We start from the raw sequence: 14178 nt of genomic DNA, 5'->3' as shown, positions 1-14178 counted from the left end.
AAGAATCAAGTTACTTATGAAACTTATTTCTGGATAAATTAATCTACTTCCATCATTCATTATAAGCCATGTTTTTCCAATCTTAAATACTTAAAATGGTTGGGTTTGGTGGTGTGGGTTTTTTTTCTTTCTTTGCTGGACTTTTTTCAACACCTTTCTGAAAACTGGGTAGCAGGACTTCTTTACTTGAGAGCCAGCATTGGAGAGATTAAGCAGGACTCCATGATAGCTCACAGAAAGTAGCAGCTGCATGAGAGTCTTTGGCATTAGTTGTTTCACAGCTGGGAAAAACGCTGCCAATCATGATTCCATGTTGAGCTTTTGGAGAAATTATTATTTTACTTTTTAAGTTGAATTTGCTGTCTATTGAGGCCTGAATGTTTACATAAAGAATCCCACGTGTGCTCTGAGTAGGGTGTTTCTTTTGAAGTATCATTTATCTTCAGAAATCATACGGATAAATCTTCTGTTTGGCTACTCGTTGTAAGTATGGCAACTATTCTGCTGGCCACATAGCACCAACAAAATGAGGCAGTCTGTTTATGACATACTTGAGTTTTCTTTTGCCATCCCCTTTTATCCTACTTAAGAGCAAGATGATTTGTAGTCTCTACAAAGATACAAATTCCTGCTATAGGGAATCCTTCTTCTAAATAAAGTTGCACTTCATGAGAATGAGAGATTTACAATGTAAATTTGCCTTCAGCATTAATCAAGGAGGCCTTTCACTGCCAGATTTTAACACTTGGCAGTTCCAAATTAAATAACAATTCCAAAATATATGTATATGTTTTTTCTGAAAAGTCTTTCCATACTTGTTTCTTTTATCAGGAGTTTTAAACATTGTCTAGGTTCTTATAACTCAACATCTATGCCATCATTTCCACAGCAAATAATATTCACAGCAAATAATATTCACAGAAACTACTTTCTTGCCACAATTTCTCCTGTTTTCTTTTTGAATTGTGATTGATAAATTAATTAGAAATTCTTCACTGTGTTTCTGTGTTTCATTTGTTGTACAGGTTTTGTGTGACAATCAGAATGAACATTCTTCAGCTGCTACAGAAGTTGGCAGTAGGGAGCAGGATATTTTACATAGACCTCCAACTGTGAAAGAACAACTGAGTGTAGAATTACCAGTACGCACAGGTCAAGCTCAAGGTAGTGGCATTGTACTATCATGCTGGTTAAAAATACCTATTTAAAGTAATTCAGTCTAGCAGTTATGCCATTAGTTGTTCAGGTGCTAACTAACGAGCCTAAATCGCTACTTTAGAGACTTCCTCAGTATCAATATTCTGAACCACTTTTATTTCTTCTCGTGAGTATTTGCTTGTACTGTTTTCATTACAGTGGAAATTGGTGAAAAAAATTGGTAGGTCTGTAGTTTTCTTTCCCCCCCTCCTTCATTTGTAGAAGAAGCTAGCAGCTCTACCCAAAAAACCCATACATATCAGTACTATATACAAATGCATCCAAAATTTGGAAGGAGCATCACTTTTTACAATAATATGTAACGTTTATGAAATAATTCTTTAGTGGAGAACCTATGAACAATTCACCGTAATAAAATCTATGGCAAAATGACTGATCTCTCTTTTTTTTTTTTTTTTTTTAAGTCCCTGGTTATCTGTGTAATTTAGCAGTACAAGAACGTATGGATGAGCTTCTACACAAGATAATGGAAGAATACAGTAGACTGAAAGCACTTCAAACACAGTTGATGAAGGACTGTAGACAGGTAAACTTTTTATATTTTTTTTGAAGTTTCTGTTGCACGAATTCCCTCTGTGTTTGAAATAGCGTTTATGTATCCTGGTTGAGTGGCAAAGTAAGGAAATGGTTTGGTAAAATGGAGAAAGCTGCCCGTGTCACAGAATCGTGACAATGGCTGAGCTTAGAAGGCACCTCTGGAGTTCATCTAATCCAGCCACTTGCTCAAAGCAGGTAGAGGAGATTGCCCAGGACTATGTCCAGCCGAATTTTGAGTATCTCCAAGGATGAGGACTCCATAAACCCAGTGGGCAGCCTTGTCTTCTTCAGGTTACACATTCCTAGCTTTCTCAGCCTATTGCTGTAAGACACATGCTCCAAGCCTCCCATCTTCTTTGTGACCCTCGACTGAACTCAATGCCAGTATATTTGTTTCTCTCTTCTGCTGGGAGTACTGCATTTGACCCAGCACTCCACATGCGTCTCCACCAGTAGAGAAGAAGGATCACCTCCGTCAACCTCATGGGAAATGCTCTTCCTAATGCAGCCCAGGAGGCTGTTGGACTTTTGTCCTAATGGCACATTGCTGGTTCCTGTTCAACTTGGCACTCACCAAGGCCCCCAGGGTCCTTTTCTGCAAAGCTGTTTTTCAGCCAGTCCATTCTCTGCATGTACTAGTGCACAGGGCTGTTCCTCTCTAGGTTGCAGGAGTTGTCATTTGTGTTTGTTGAATTTCATGAGGCTCCTCTCAGCCCATTTCTCTGGCCTGTTAAGGTCTCTTGAAACAGCAGCGCAACCATCTGGTGTATCCCAGTTTTGTATAGTCTGCAAATGTGAGGGTGCACTGTTGTCTCATTGTCCAGGACATTAATGAAAAGGTTGAACAGTATTGGCTTTGCTGTCGACCTATTAGGTGCACCACTAGTTACTGGCTTCCAACTGGACTCTGTGCCACCGATTACCACCATTTGAGCTGAGCAATTCAGCCACTTTTCAGTCACCATCCTCATTCTTCATCGGTTTGCTGTGAGCATGTAGTGGGAGATGGTGTCAAAAGGTTGGTCAGGTATGATTTTTCCCTTCATAAATCCATACTCACTACTCCCAAATGGAGAATCTTCTCAGCTTCATGTGTTGGGAAATGATTTCCAGGATTATTTGATCCATCACCTTCCCAGAGATCAAAGTGAGGTTGACTTGCCTATAGTTCCTCAAATCTTCCTTCTTTCTTTTCTTGAAGGTAGGATTGCTTTTATCTAGTCCTCAGAAATCCCTCAATCACCATGACTTTTCAAGGATAATTGAGAATAGCTTCGCAGGAACATAGACTAGCTCCTTCGTCACTCCTTGGTGTATCCCATCAGCCACCACCACATAGTTCATGTCCAGTTTGTTCCCTAACCTTATCCTCCTCCACCAAGGTTGTCTTGCTTGCTTTGAACTTCTACACTGATCTCAGGGCCCTGGGATTCCTAAAGACAAATTTTATTAGTAAATTTGAGGTTAGGTACTTCCCTGTGTTAAATAGAGTACACTGACCAATTCTAGCTAGAGATGCTTGCAGGTCACGTGCATTGATGGATATACATGTACAGGGAAAAAAAAAAAAGAGTATGTGAAAGCTGCGTCTTGGGCCTGAAGAGGGTATTAGTTACTTCCTCTGCAAGGAGGAAAGGAAGACTAGTGCTTTCGAGGTCAGAGGAATTGTGACTTGACAGTTTATATCCAGAGAGAGGAGCTTGATACAGCGGATGTTCCGTACAGGCTGATCAACTGCCTATAAAAGTATACTTGGTCATTCAGGCTGTAAAATGAAACACATAGTTACACTGCTTACAATCTCTTATGCATTGGCCACCAATTCTTATACAGTTATACTTACAGCTAATATTTTTGCATCATTGCTAGACAAAATGTTATCATTTATATTTACTTTGTTATTTTTTAGGTCAAAGAACCGTGGCTGTCTTCTCTGGAAAGGAGGAAAGAAGAGCAACCTAGTCATCGGGAAACAGGAAAGGAATGTCTGCAGACCACTTGGCAGGATCTAATGGGTAAAAAGATGCATATGCTTGTTTTAATCTATGTATATTCAGAGAGACAATTACTTTAAATTTTAACTGATCTCTAGCTTACCACAGCTTGAAATACATGATTTTCTTAAATCTCTAAAATATTTCAGGATTAAATCTCTGAAATGGTTTTGGTTTAGTCTTTTTAGGTTTTCCACAGTTAAATTTATGTTACCCATATCAAATGTAATTTTGAAAAATGGAAGATTAAGTTATATTTTTTCTCGTGGAAAAGTAATTGATATGATAATATATCAGAAGAAAATATTAACCACAATAATAATCCAGTCCATCACTGCTGTTAACTTTGGAGAGAGTTAATGTCATTTATTCCCCCCCTTCAAATTACCTGCATACAGATCCTACGATTCAAGAATACTGTTTGAGGGAGATAGGAAACCTTAAAACACAACTTGAAGAACAGCACAATCAAGAACTGGAGCGCCTCCGGTCCTATTTCCAACAGCAGCTGAAAGAAAGTGAAGAGAGATACACTACAGAGATTGTCCATCTGCAAGATAAGCTTCATAGTGCTGGGATATCCTCTGACCATATGAGGTATTAATTGCTACATTGTTTTGATCCTCTAAGAATTAAGTGTTATGAAGAAATGACATAAACATTGCAAACTAAGTAGTGTAGCATTTAGAATTTACTACATTTTTATAGTTAATAGAGCAAGATTTGATAATCAGAAGAATGTATAAATGTCATTTCGTATACATGAGCTTTTTAGCAGTAGTTTCAAAACTTCCAACTTAACAGAGCACTTTTAACCCTCAAAACTCCAGGCAATGTGCTTTATATCTAGAGACACCTTGTGTAAACATAGTTGCATGAAATAAATTATTTTCTAGAATGATATGTAGTGATAAAGTCTGAGGCAGAGTTGAGGCCCTCTTTAAACTTTCTGGCTTTCACATGCTCATCAGCCTTCTCCTGGCCCTGACCGTGGTGACAATTCAAACCTGAAAGAAGTCTGAGTGTCTTGGGGGGTTCTGACAACTGTGGAGCCTCCTTCTGATCACTCATTATTTCTTAATTCTTTAAAAAAACCCCAAACTATTAACATTTTAAAAATGCGTTTTGTGAAACTGTGCTTCTGTATGTGTGCTAACCAGGACAAGTTATAAATACTCATATATGATTTCTAAATTATTTTAAAATGGGTCATTAGTGTTCTGATTTAATCCATGGTAATTGTTCACATAAAATACTCAAAATTCATTTTCCATATGTTTAATAAGCATTTATAGCAATTCTTGGTACTTATAAGCTTACTTAGAAGAAAATTCCCATGAAGAGTTGCATTCTCTTAAGTTCAGGTTTTAAACATTAAAATTAAACTGGAGTTTTACAGGAAAGTTCCTAGACCAGTACGTAAATTTGTTTCTAATAACGTAGTATGGGCCTGTCTCATTATGTCTTAAGCTTGAAGAGGAGTGTCTTTTAATGGTGTAGTCTGTAACCTGCTGAATGATCTGTTACATACTGCTTCTCAATACCTCATTTGTATCTGCATCATTTAATCTAAGTAGGAGTATAGCTTCAGGCCAAGCCTGGGGATTTTTTGGTTACATTTTAGAATCATAGAATAGTTAGGGTTGGAAAGGACCTTAAGATCATCTAGTTCCAACCCCCCTGCCATGGGCAGGGGCGCCTCACACTAAACCGTGTCACACAAGGCTCTGTCCAACCTGGCCTTGAACACTGCCAGGGATGGAGCATTCACAACCTCCCTGGGCAACCCATTCCAGTGCCTCACCACCCTCACAGTAAAGAACTTCCTCCTTATATCCAATCTAAACTTCCCCTGTTTAAGTTTGAACCCATTGCCCCTTGTCCTGTCACTACAGTCCCTGATGAAGAGTCCCTCCCCAGCATCCTTCTAGGCCCCCTTCAGATAGTGGAAGGCTGCTATGAGGTCTCCACGCAGCCTTCTCTTCTCCAGGCTCAACAGCCCCAACTTTCTCAGCCTGTCTTCATATGGGAGGTGCTCCAGTCCCCTGATCATCCTCGTGGCCCTCCTCTGGACTTGTTCCAACAGTTCCATGTCCTTTTTATGTTGAGGACACCAGAACTGCACACAATACTCCAAGTGAGGTCTCACGAGAGCAGAGTAGAGGGGCAGGATCACCTCCTTCGACCTGCTGGTCATGCTCCTTTTGATGCAGCCCAGGATACGGTTGGCTTTCTGGGCTGCGAGTGCACACTGAAGCTGGCTCATGTTCGTTTTCTCATCGACCAAGACCCCCAAGTCCTTCTCTTCAGGGCTGCTCTGAATCTCTTCTCTGCCCAACCTGTAGCTGGGCCTGGGATTGCTCTGACCCAGGTGTAGGACCTTGCACATAGCATGGTTAAACTTCATCAGGTTGGCATCAGCCCACCTCACAAGTGTGTCAAGGTCCCTCTGGATGGCATCCCTTCAGGGTGTCAACTGAACCACACAGCTTGGTGTCATCGGCAGACTTGCTGAGGGCGCACTCAATCCCACTGTTCATGTCACCGACAAAGATGTTGAACAAGACCGGTCCCAACACCGATGCCTGAGGGACACCACTCGTTACTGGTCTCCAGCCGGACATCGAGCCATTGACCACAACTCTTTACGTGCGGCCATCCAGCCAGTTCTTTATCCACCGAGTGATCCATCCATCAAATTGATGTCTCTCCAATTTGGAGACAAGGATGTCGTGTGGGACAGTGTCAGACACTTTTCACAAGTCCATGTAGATGACGTCAACTGCTTGACCGCTGTCCATCAGTTCCATATCCCCATCATAGAAAGCCACCAAATTGGTTCAGGTTCTTAAGATGGTTTTGAACCAGATCCTCTCCTACAGTAGGCCTAGAGTCTTCATTCTCACAGTCCCTGTGTTTGCCTTCCAAGACTTGGACAGTGTTGTCAGAGCATTTGCCAGTGAAGACTGAGGCAAAGAAGTCATTAAGAACCTCAGCCTTCTCCAAAACTGGGGTAGCCAGTACTCCTGATAGCTTCTGGAGAGGGCCCATATTGTCCCTAGTCTGTCTTTTATTTGCAATGTAACTATAGAATCCCTCCCTGTTACCTTTCGCATCCCTAGGTTCATCTGGTTGTGTATCCTATTGCAACATCAGAAAAGAAAACAATTACTACTCTACGTTAATCAAATTAAACATGACTGCTAAAAATAATTGGCTGCTTTTCGCAGTTGAAAACATTTCAAGTGTTATAAAATTACTGTTCTGGGCTCCATTTCAGGATTATCTAAAACCAGCTCCCAGATTTCAGCAAAAGAAAAGTTTCATGCGCTCTGTAAAACCCTAGTGTAGTTAGGTTGTCTCACAAACAATAAGCTTATCTTCTAATTTAATCTGGTTCGTACCCTGTCTTCTGGCAAGGTATTTGTTTCTTTGTAGTAGAAGATCACAAATTCTAGAGGAGTTACATTTTTTTAGGTAGTTTGATACTGCATCTTATGCTTTTGGTGGTATACGTTGGTGATGTGTGGTATTATTTTGGTTTTTACTAATTTATAGCATTCTGAGTATATAGAATCATAGAATAGTTAGGGTTGGAAAGGACCTTAAGATCATCTAGTCCCAACCCCCCCAGCCATGGGCAGGGACACCTCACACTAAACCATGCCACCCAAGGCCTCATCCACCCTGGCCTTGAACACCGCCAAGGATGGGACACTCATAACCTCCCTGTATGTATGCCTCATTATATAGCGCAGGAATGAAAGAAAGCAGTGAATCTGTTGATAAACATCAATTTAAAAGAACCAAAATAAATATAACCACTTTCTAGGTGTTTTTATGGCTTCATACACATATCCATTCTGGTTTCTCACATATTCTTATGACTCAAAGAAGTGCTTTTGTCTTCATCTTACTATGTGTAGTTATTGAACACAAAATATTCTCAGATAGCTTTGAATTAAGTTGTTTGTTTCTTCTGCCTTTTTAGTGTATTCACGAATCCAGAAATAAAACTAAAAGAAGTCTTCAGGAAAGTGAAGTGCACTGAAAATCTTCATCAGCAAAGAACAGATAAAGCACTGGAGGTATCATATAATTATCATCTTAGTGCTACTTAGACTACTGTTAGTCCATGTTAGAGGAAAAAGATTAAAATTTTGCTGAGAAATACTTCTGGGAATTATGTGCAATAAAACTTCTTTTATTGGTCCTGGGGTTTACTTTTTTTTAATCTTATTTTTAAGATTTAAGAAAGACATTTGGTTTGGGCTGCTTCTTACAGAAGTGGAAGAAAATTAGTGTTCAATTTCTGGGATTTCTTGAGGAGTCTTTAAAAGATCAGGACTTTCCTTTAAACTCTAGTTAAGAAAGAAGAGCGATTTAAGTGAAATCTTAGTACTTTCAAAATGTAGGCTGCACGGTTAAGGAGAAATATTGAAAAAGTAATCCCAAAGATCTTGAAAACCAAATGGAAGTGGAAGAGACCAAATACATTCCTCCCCTAGTCCTCCTTGAAAACTGGCTCAAAAATTCTGTGTTCTGAAAAATAGCGATGCTGGTTTTTACTGTGATCCTGTGCTTTCTCACCCATTTTCTCTGCATTTGACTGTAAAAATGGTGCTGGAAGAAGAGTTGCTGCAGACTCTAAATTTGAAGTTCAGTTTAAAGCAGAAATAAGTCTTTTACCCAGGTTTTTTTTTTTAAATTACATTTTTTGTTGGTTTTGTTGTTTGGTTTTTTTTACAGCTTCCTAGTGAAATTGAAATGCAGAATGATCTGGATGCTGTTCAGTTGCTAGAAAAACAGTACCAAGAAAAATTAGAAGAAGAAATAGCAAAGGTACTATTTTTATTTTGGTACTTTACATTTGTAAGATACAGTCATTTTTATTTGCCATTTCTGACAATTCAGACAATTGCAATACCATATGCTAACAACCAGTCTATGATAACGTATAGTTTTTATTTGGATCAGATGACTTTCTCTAAAACATGAGAAGTAAAATTAAGATTTTATAGGTAGAATATATTCAAATGTTTGTGGATTTACTTACTTTTTTACTTTCAAAATAGTTTTTAATTGTTTACAGAATAAAAAAATATCACTGCTTTCATTATTTCATGGCGTAAATAGAAATCAAATTAACATAAATTAAACATTGGAAAAAATAAAGGAGTGCTTCTTAAAAATGTTTGCAGTCAGAGTTAAGAAAGTTATGGCCAGGACTGGGTAATCACATTAATTTAAGTAATCCACATTTCTCTATTAAAAGTTCCATTTCTCTCATCTGCTGCCAAGAAAACCCTTCTTTATGGGAAAACAAAGTACATGATTGGCTGTTGTTTTCCTAAGAGCAATTTAAGTTCAAAAGACAAATTCACATTTTCTTGAAAGGAAGAATTAGTGTTTTCAAGTGTAACACTTCTATATTTATTATTCTAATTTTTTACACTTTTTGTAGCTTATGCTGTAAATGGGTGTATTCTAAATCTAGAAAAGAACAGCTCACATGGTTGGAAAAGGGGTTTATTTGTATTAGAAGGAGATACTTATCAGTCACAACCAGCCTGTTGTGACTACGATTGAATCTATTTAATGCCAGTAGAAGTTTCTTTCTGGTCAAGGAAAACTCCTGTGCTGAGTATCAAGCACATGGCTCTGCTGTCTTGATACAACCCAAAATTTTATGTCAGTGAAAAGTTTACAGAGGATGCTTGGTTAGATAGAGGAGACTTAGCACAGCTGCACTTATGTCAGCATGCCAGGACTTTTACAAGCCACCTGATAGAATCTTTTTTAAAAAAGAACTATATAATTCTGTGCTAAATAATATATTTTAACTGAAAATGGCATCATAGTTTATTAAACTACTATAAATGCAGCATGTCTGTATTTTGAGATGGGACTGTTGATGAGATTGGCAAAATGTGTCTCTGTTTTTTTACCTTTCTGTTTTCTTCTGGGGGGAAAAAACCCTATTGTTCAGAACTTTTAGTACTTATGTTATTGATAGTCAGCAATTAGTTTCTGTGAAGCATAAACTAATACAGTCTTTTCTTATTTATTCAGGTAATTGTGTCAATGAGTGTAGAATTTGCCAAACAAACTGAATTGTCAGGGATCGCTAGGCAGAAGGAAGAAGCAGAAACACAAACTGTATATCAACAGGGAATGCATTTTGAAATCAAAAAGCAGTATAGTGAAGAAGAGGTTGACAGCCCTTTCAGAAAAGCAACAGGAAAAGAGAAGAAGAATGAAGAATTGAAGTCACTTTGCAAGGAACTCAGTGAAGAGTCTGGTGAGATCAACTCGCTTGGAGAACAGCTTCATCCTAATAGCAAGCCTAGTTGTGTATTAGGACAGACCACACATGAATCAGTGATTTCTGAAGAACTTCTGTCTCATGTCAAAGGTCTTACAGCAGAAGAAACACGGGTAAGTGTTCTTAGGAAAATAATTGGCAGTGTGTAACACCATATCTGAATAATCTTTCTAATGCATTTACACTTCATTTCAATGGGAAAAACAAATACTGCAGAGAAAAAAATGAAGATGAAAATTTCATTTAAATATTTTCCTTTCAAAGGGGTGAAAACTTTAAACCTAAAGTATCTACCCTTCTTTCCTTGTGTTCTGCCTGACTACCGTAGTATTATGTTATGCTGTGAGGAAAGGATATGACACTGGTTACATGAAAATAGATTATTCCATTTCATGGTACAACTGTATTGCAAGCCATAAGTTGTATTAAGGCTTTTTGTAAGCTAGGCTATGTTCTAGTGTTTATACAAGGAACAGATTACAAATAGTGCTTAAAGAGTTTGAATCCTTTGTGATAAAGGATATCAGATGAACACAGAAATTCTGTAAGTAATATCTAAAATATACAGATAACATTCCACAGACATGAGGTGGGACTAAGTTTGAATAAATACGGTAAAAAGCAGTCATAAATTTTGACTCCACATTTTCATCCTCAGCTTTTTTCAAGCAAAAATTACACTTTCAAATTTGTGTAGCAGTTAAACATTCTGATTTTGTATTATCTTGACAGTGACAAAATGTAATATTCCTGTTTTGAATGATACTGCTCTCTCAAACTTCTGTTGTTATACACATACTCACACACATGTATGTCTGCCACTGTATTTCCTGATGAGATTCCCACCAGCTAAAAAGCATAAGTTAAAGTAGCACTGTTCACAGTTACTTGTAAAAACTTGTCTTTTAAATTGAGAATAATTCTAAGCCTGGACTTTCCAGGAAGCAGGCACCAAGATAATGCTTTTGTGATGGCTACTTTAATTTCTGAAAGTATTTTCTAAAATTTATTTAAATATTTACTAGAAACTGTCATTGGACATAAAATGCTAAAATAATTCCAATATTTCAGCCCTACAGTGAGATGACAGCATCAGAGACAGAAACATCAAGTCAGCTGTTGTTATATGAGGAACGTTTGGAAGACATGAGACAGGAGCTGGTACGGCAGTATCAGGAACATCAGCAGGCAACGGAATTACTGAGGCAAGGACACATGCAGCAAATGGAACGTCAAAAAGAAAATCAAGAGCAACTCTTAGCAGAGCTTGAGAGTCTTAAAGTGCAATTAGCTGAGGTAATACAGAGTTTAACTGATGTTAACTGGTTGAGTAACAAAGGGACAGCAGGCAGATTTATATTTATTTAAACTTGTATCCCTGTAAATAGAGGCACACACATATTTGCTACATGCATGTATACATACCCATGTGTGCACAGACACATTATCTATTTGTGTGTGTATATATGCAAACACATATATGCATATATGTAAAGGGTGTGTTTCTCGTTTTCAAAGTTCAGTCAGTGATGGATCAATTTTGAATTCTGTAAACCTGGAGAAAACCTGTAGTGTTGTACAGCAGCCAGAAGAGCGAGTGAGTGTAGGTGCATTGTAAACCATGCCACTTTGCAGATACATGGCCTTGCACAGAATACAGGCTAACATCTGTTTACATCAATGAAGCCACCAGCCATGACTAGAAATACTATAAATAGTGTATAATTCTTCATTTTTTCCTCATCTCCACTCTAAGTCTGAACTTGAACAGTATTGGTGGCTTCCTCTCTTTTTCTGGTGGGTTTTTTTTGCATAGGAGATGAAGTTCTTAGACTGTTGGAATAAAAAATGATCTGTGAGATTTGGCAGGAAACACCACTGTTTCTTTGCCTTTTAAACTTAACTTGCGATCACTCTGCACCAGTTCAAAGCCTATGGCAGGTATGGTAATGAAACTCAATAATTTATCTTAATTATTAAGTCTTCAAAAATGTCCTTTATAGGCTTGCCTTCAAGGATTTCTTCCTTCAAAAAGCAAAGTAAACAGAATGAAGAAGAATTTGTCTTGCTCTGATATATGTTCAGCAATGTAACATTACAGAAGCATAAGTGAAAACAGTAATCAGTGAATTCTAAAACAGAGCTTTATGTTCCTTCAGACCTTATCCAAATCTGGTCCTGTTTTGTTTGAGTTTCAGCTCAGTGAGATGGGTAATCTAGAGAGCCAGTCACTTTTATCCTAGGTGTCTTTTCCAGCAGTGTCAGGTGTATGATTCTCCTAAATGCTTAGTAGGTGCCTAGCCTGATAATCTTTCCTTTCAGTATATACAACCTTTCTCATTTTATCTCTTTGTCAATTTGCCATTGCATCTTTCATCAGGGGTTGCAAATTCCTGAAACTAGTTAAAAGCATTAAGTAGAACTTATGCTGCTGGCTTTATTCCAGTTTTTAGTACCACGGATGTTTATCCGTAAGAACTGCATGGGAACGTGTATGCTGTGTTTAACCTATGAACACTTCTAGGTCTTGTAAAAGAGGGTGTGTCTAGGCTTGTTATAAAAATAATTTATTTTCATCTGAGTTTTCTTGTGCAAAACATGTAATAACCAGAAATTCCTTCCAGTTTTTGTTGTGACCTCTGTGTTTTATAAAGTGCATAAAAATGGTATTAAAATCTTGAAGATGTAAGATGCCAAAAGTATTTATTAGCTGTATTTCATTATATAAAGCTTTCAGTGTCTTTGTAACCATATAAAGAGGTGGACTGAAATTTCATTGTGCAAAATATGTAAAAAATTAGAAGTGACAGGACTCACTCAGAAGCTTAAAAAATTGTGTGTGCCTCTCTAATGCTTCTTTCGTAGCATGTCTCAATGGAGAATGACAGCCTGGTCGCAGAGAGAGAGAGAATGCTTTTAGAAGAACTGGAATCATTAAAACAACATTCTGCTCCCGGAAGAGAGAAGCTGGCTTGTGAGCTACAAAACAACAGCACACAAACAGAGGTAAATATGGACTTTGACTTTCTTGGCAGCTGTGGCATGTCAAACCAGTAGGATTTCTTTTTGCTGTTAATCTTTTCATGGAATGTATTGTCCTGAAAGATGTTGGGTATTGCTTAAACAGAACAGGTTTAAGAATCAAAAGGTGGTACTGGTAGGCATATTTTTTATTTTTTTCACTTCAGGTAAGCAGAAGGTAGTTTAACAGCTTGAAGGTGGGGTTTGTTACTGTGCCTGTTTGCCTAGGTAAAGTCACATTTTCATATTGCTATAGCAACACCAACAGAAAATCCAAGGACTGTTTATTCAGCATAACAAAGTTCTAATAGGCCCTGCCTTCGATTTCCTCTTTTGTTTTTATTTGGTTTAGTTGATTTTTCCACATTGAAAGAGTATTTCTTGATCTGCAATTTGGTGCAGAAGTTCTATTTATAAAACACAACTAATTTAGGTTTTCAGTTTCGTGTTCTACTGCATGCAAGAAGAATATGTTGACTTTGGCATGACAGGATTTCTGTTCTTTTTGTCTTCTCTCCCTCTGCAAAAACTTACTCAGAATGAAAATGAAAACCCAAACGACATGAGAGAGCAGATCTTTGAGCATGAAGATGGAGGAAGAAAGCCTGATGAAACATCTTCAGCTCTTCTTTCTAAAGAAAGGTGCTTAGAACTGTTAAGAAAACATTTTTGTTTTTTTTTAATTTTGATAATCATATTCTTCTTGTTAAATTGATAATATTTATAAGCTTTATCCTGACTGCTAATGTAATTTTTTCATTCTAAGTAACCATATTTCTAAGCTTACATACTTTAGATTAAGCAATGTTGAGCTTTTTATAAAGTCCAACAAGGTAATGGCATAGAAGATGAAACAAATGTTAGTCTGTTTTACTGTGTCTTTCATATTACACTTGTGTACAATCATACATATAATTTATACATATGTATGTGTATAAACATTGTATGTATATACATGAAATAAGCTTATATGAATATGATTGTTGTATTTGAGAATACCTTTTGACTGTTCTGTAACTTTTTTGATCTGTGTAGTGGAACAATCTTTTTAACTGTCACTTTGAGAAAAGAGTAAATTTATGA

At 37.5% G+C, this 14178-nt stretch overlaps 1 protein-coding gene across 7 annotated transcripts in view; it reads left to right on the top strand.

The window, feature by feature from the left end:
• Positions 1-14178, top strand: part of AKAP9 (A-kinase anchoring protein 9) — a 112747-nt gene that overhangs the window by 50364 nt on the left and 48205 nt on the right. For all 7 annotated transcript variants that reach the window (XR_013956253.1, XM_080610573.1, XM_080610570.1 and 4 more), the window contains 10 exons: positions 1026-1164; positions 1623-1744; positions 3665-3770; positions 4148-4346; positions 7741-7837; positions 8499-8591; positions 9822-10187; positions 11146-11370; positions 12940-13080; positions 13634-13737. Coding sequence is in view for 6 of the 7 variants with exons in the window: in XM_080610573.1 (XP_080466699.1) it covers positions 1026-1164; positions 1623-1744; positions 3665-3770; positions 4148-4346; positions 7741-7837; positions 8499-8591; positions 9822-10187; positions 11146-11370; positions 12940-13080; positions 13634-13737 (1592 nt within the window). In the remaining variant the exon portion in view is untranslated. The remainder of the gene's footprint in view (positions 1-1025; positions 1165-1622; positions 1745-3664; positions 3771-4147; positions 4347-7740; positions 7838-8498; positions 8592-9821; positions 10188-11145; positions 11371-12939; positions 13081-13633; positions 13738-14178) is intronic.

The sequence above is a fragment of the Psittacula echo genome (genome assembly GCF_963264785.1).
Source record: "Psittacula echo genome assembly, chromosome: 2".
NCBI classification, from domain to species: domain Eukaryota; kingdom Metazoa; phylum Chordata; class Aves; order Psittaciformes; family Psittacidae; genus Psittacula; species Psittacula echo.
Note: the sequence above shows the minus strand (reverse complement) of the source record. Positions and strands in the feature narration are given on the sequence as shown.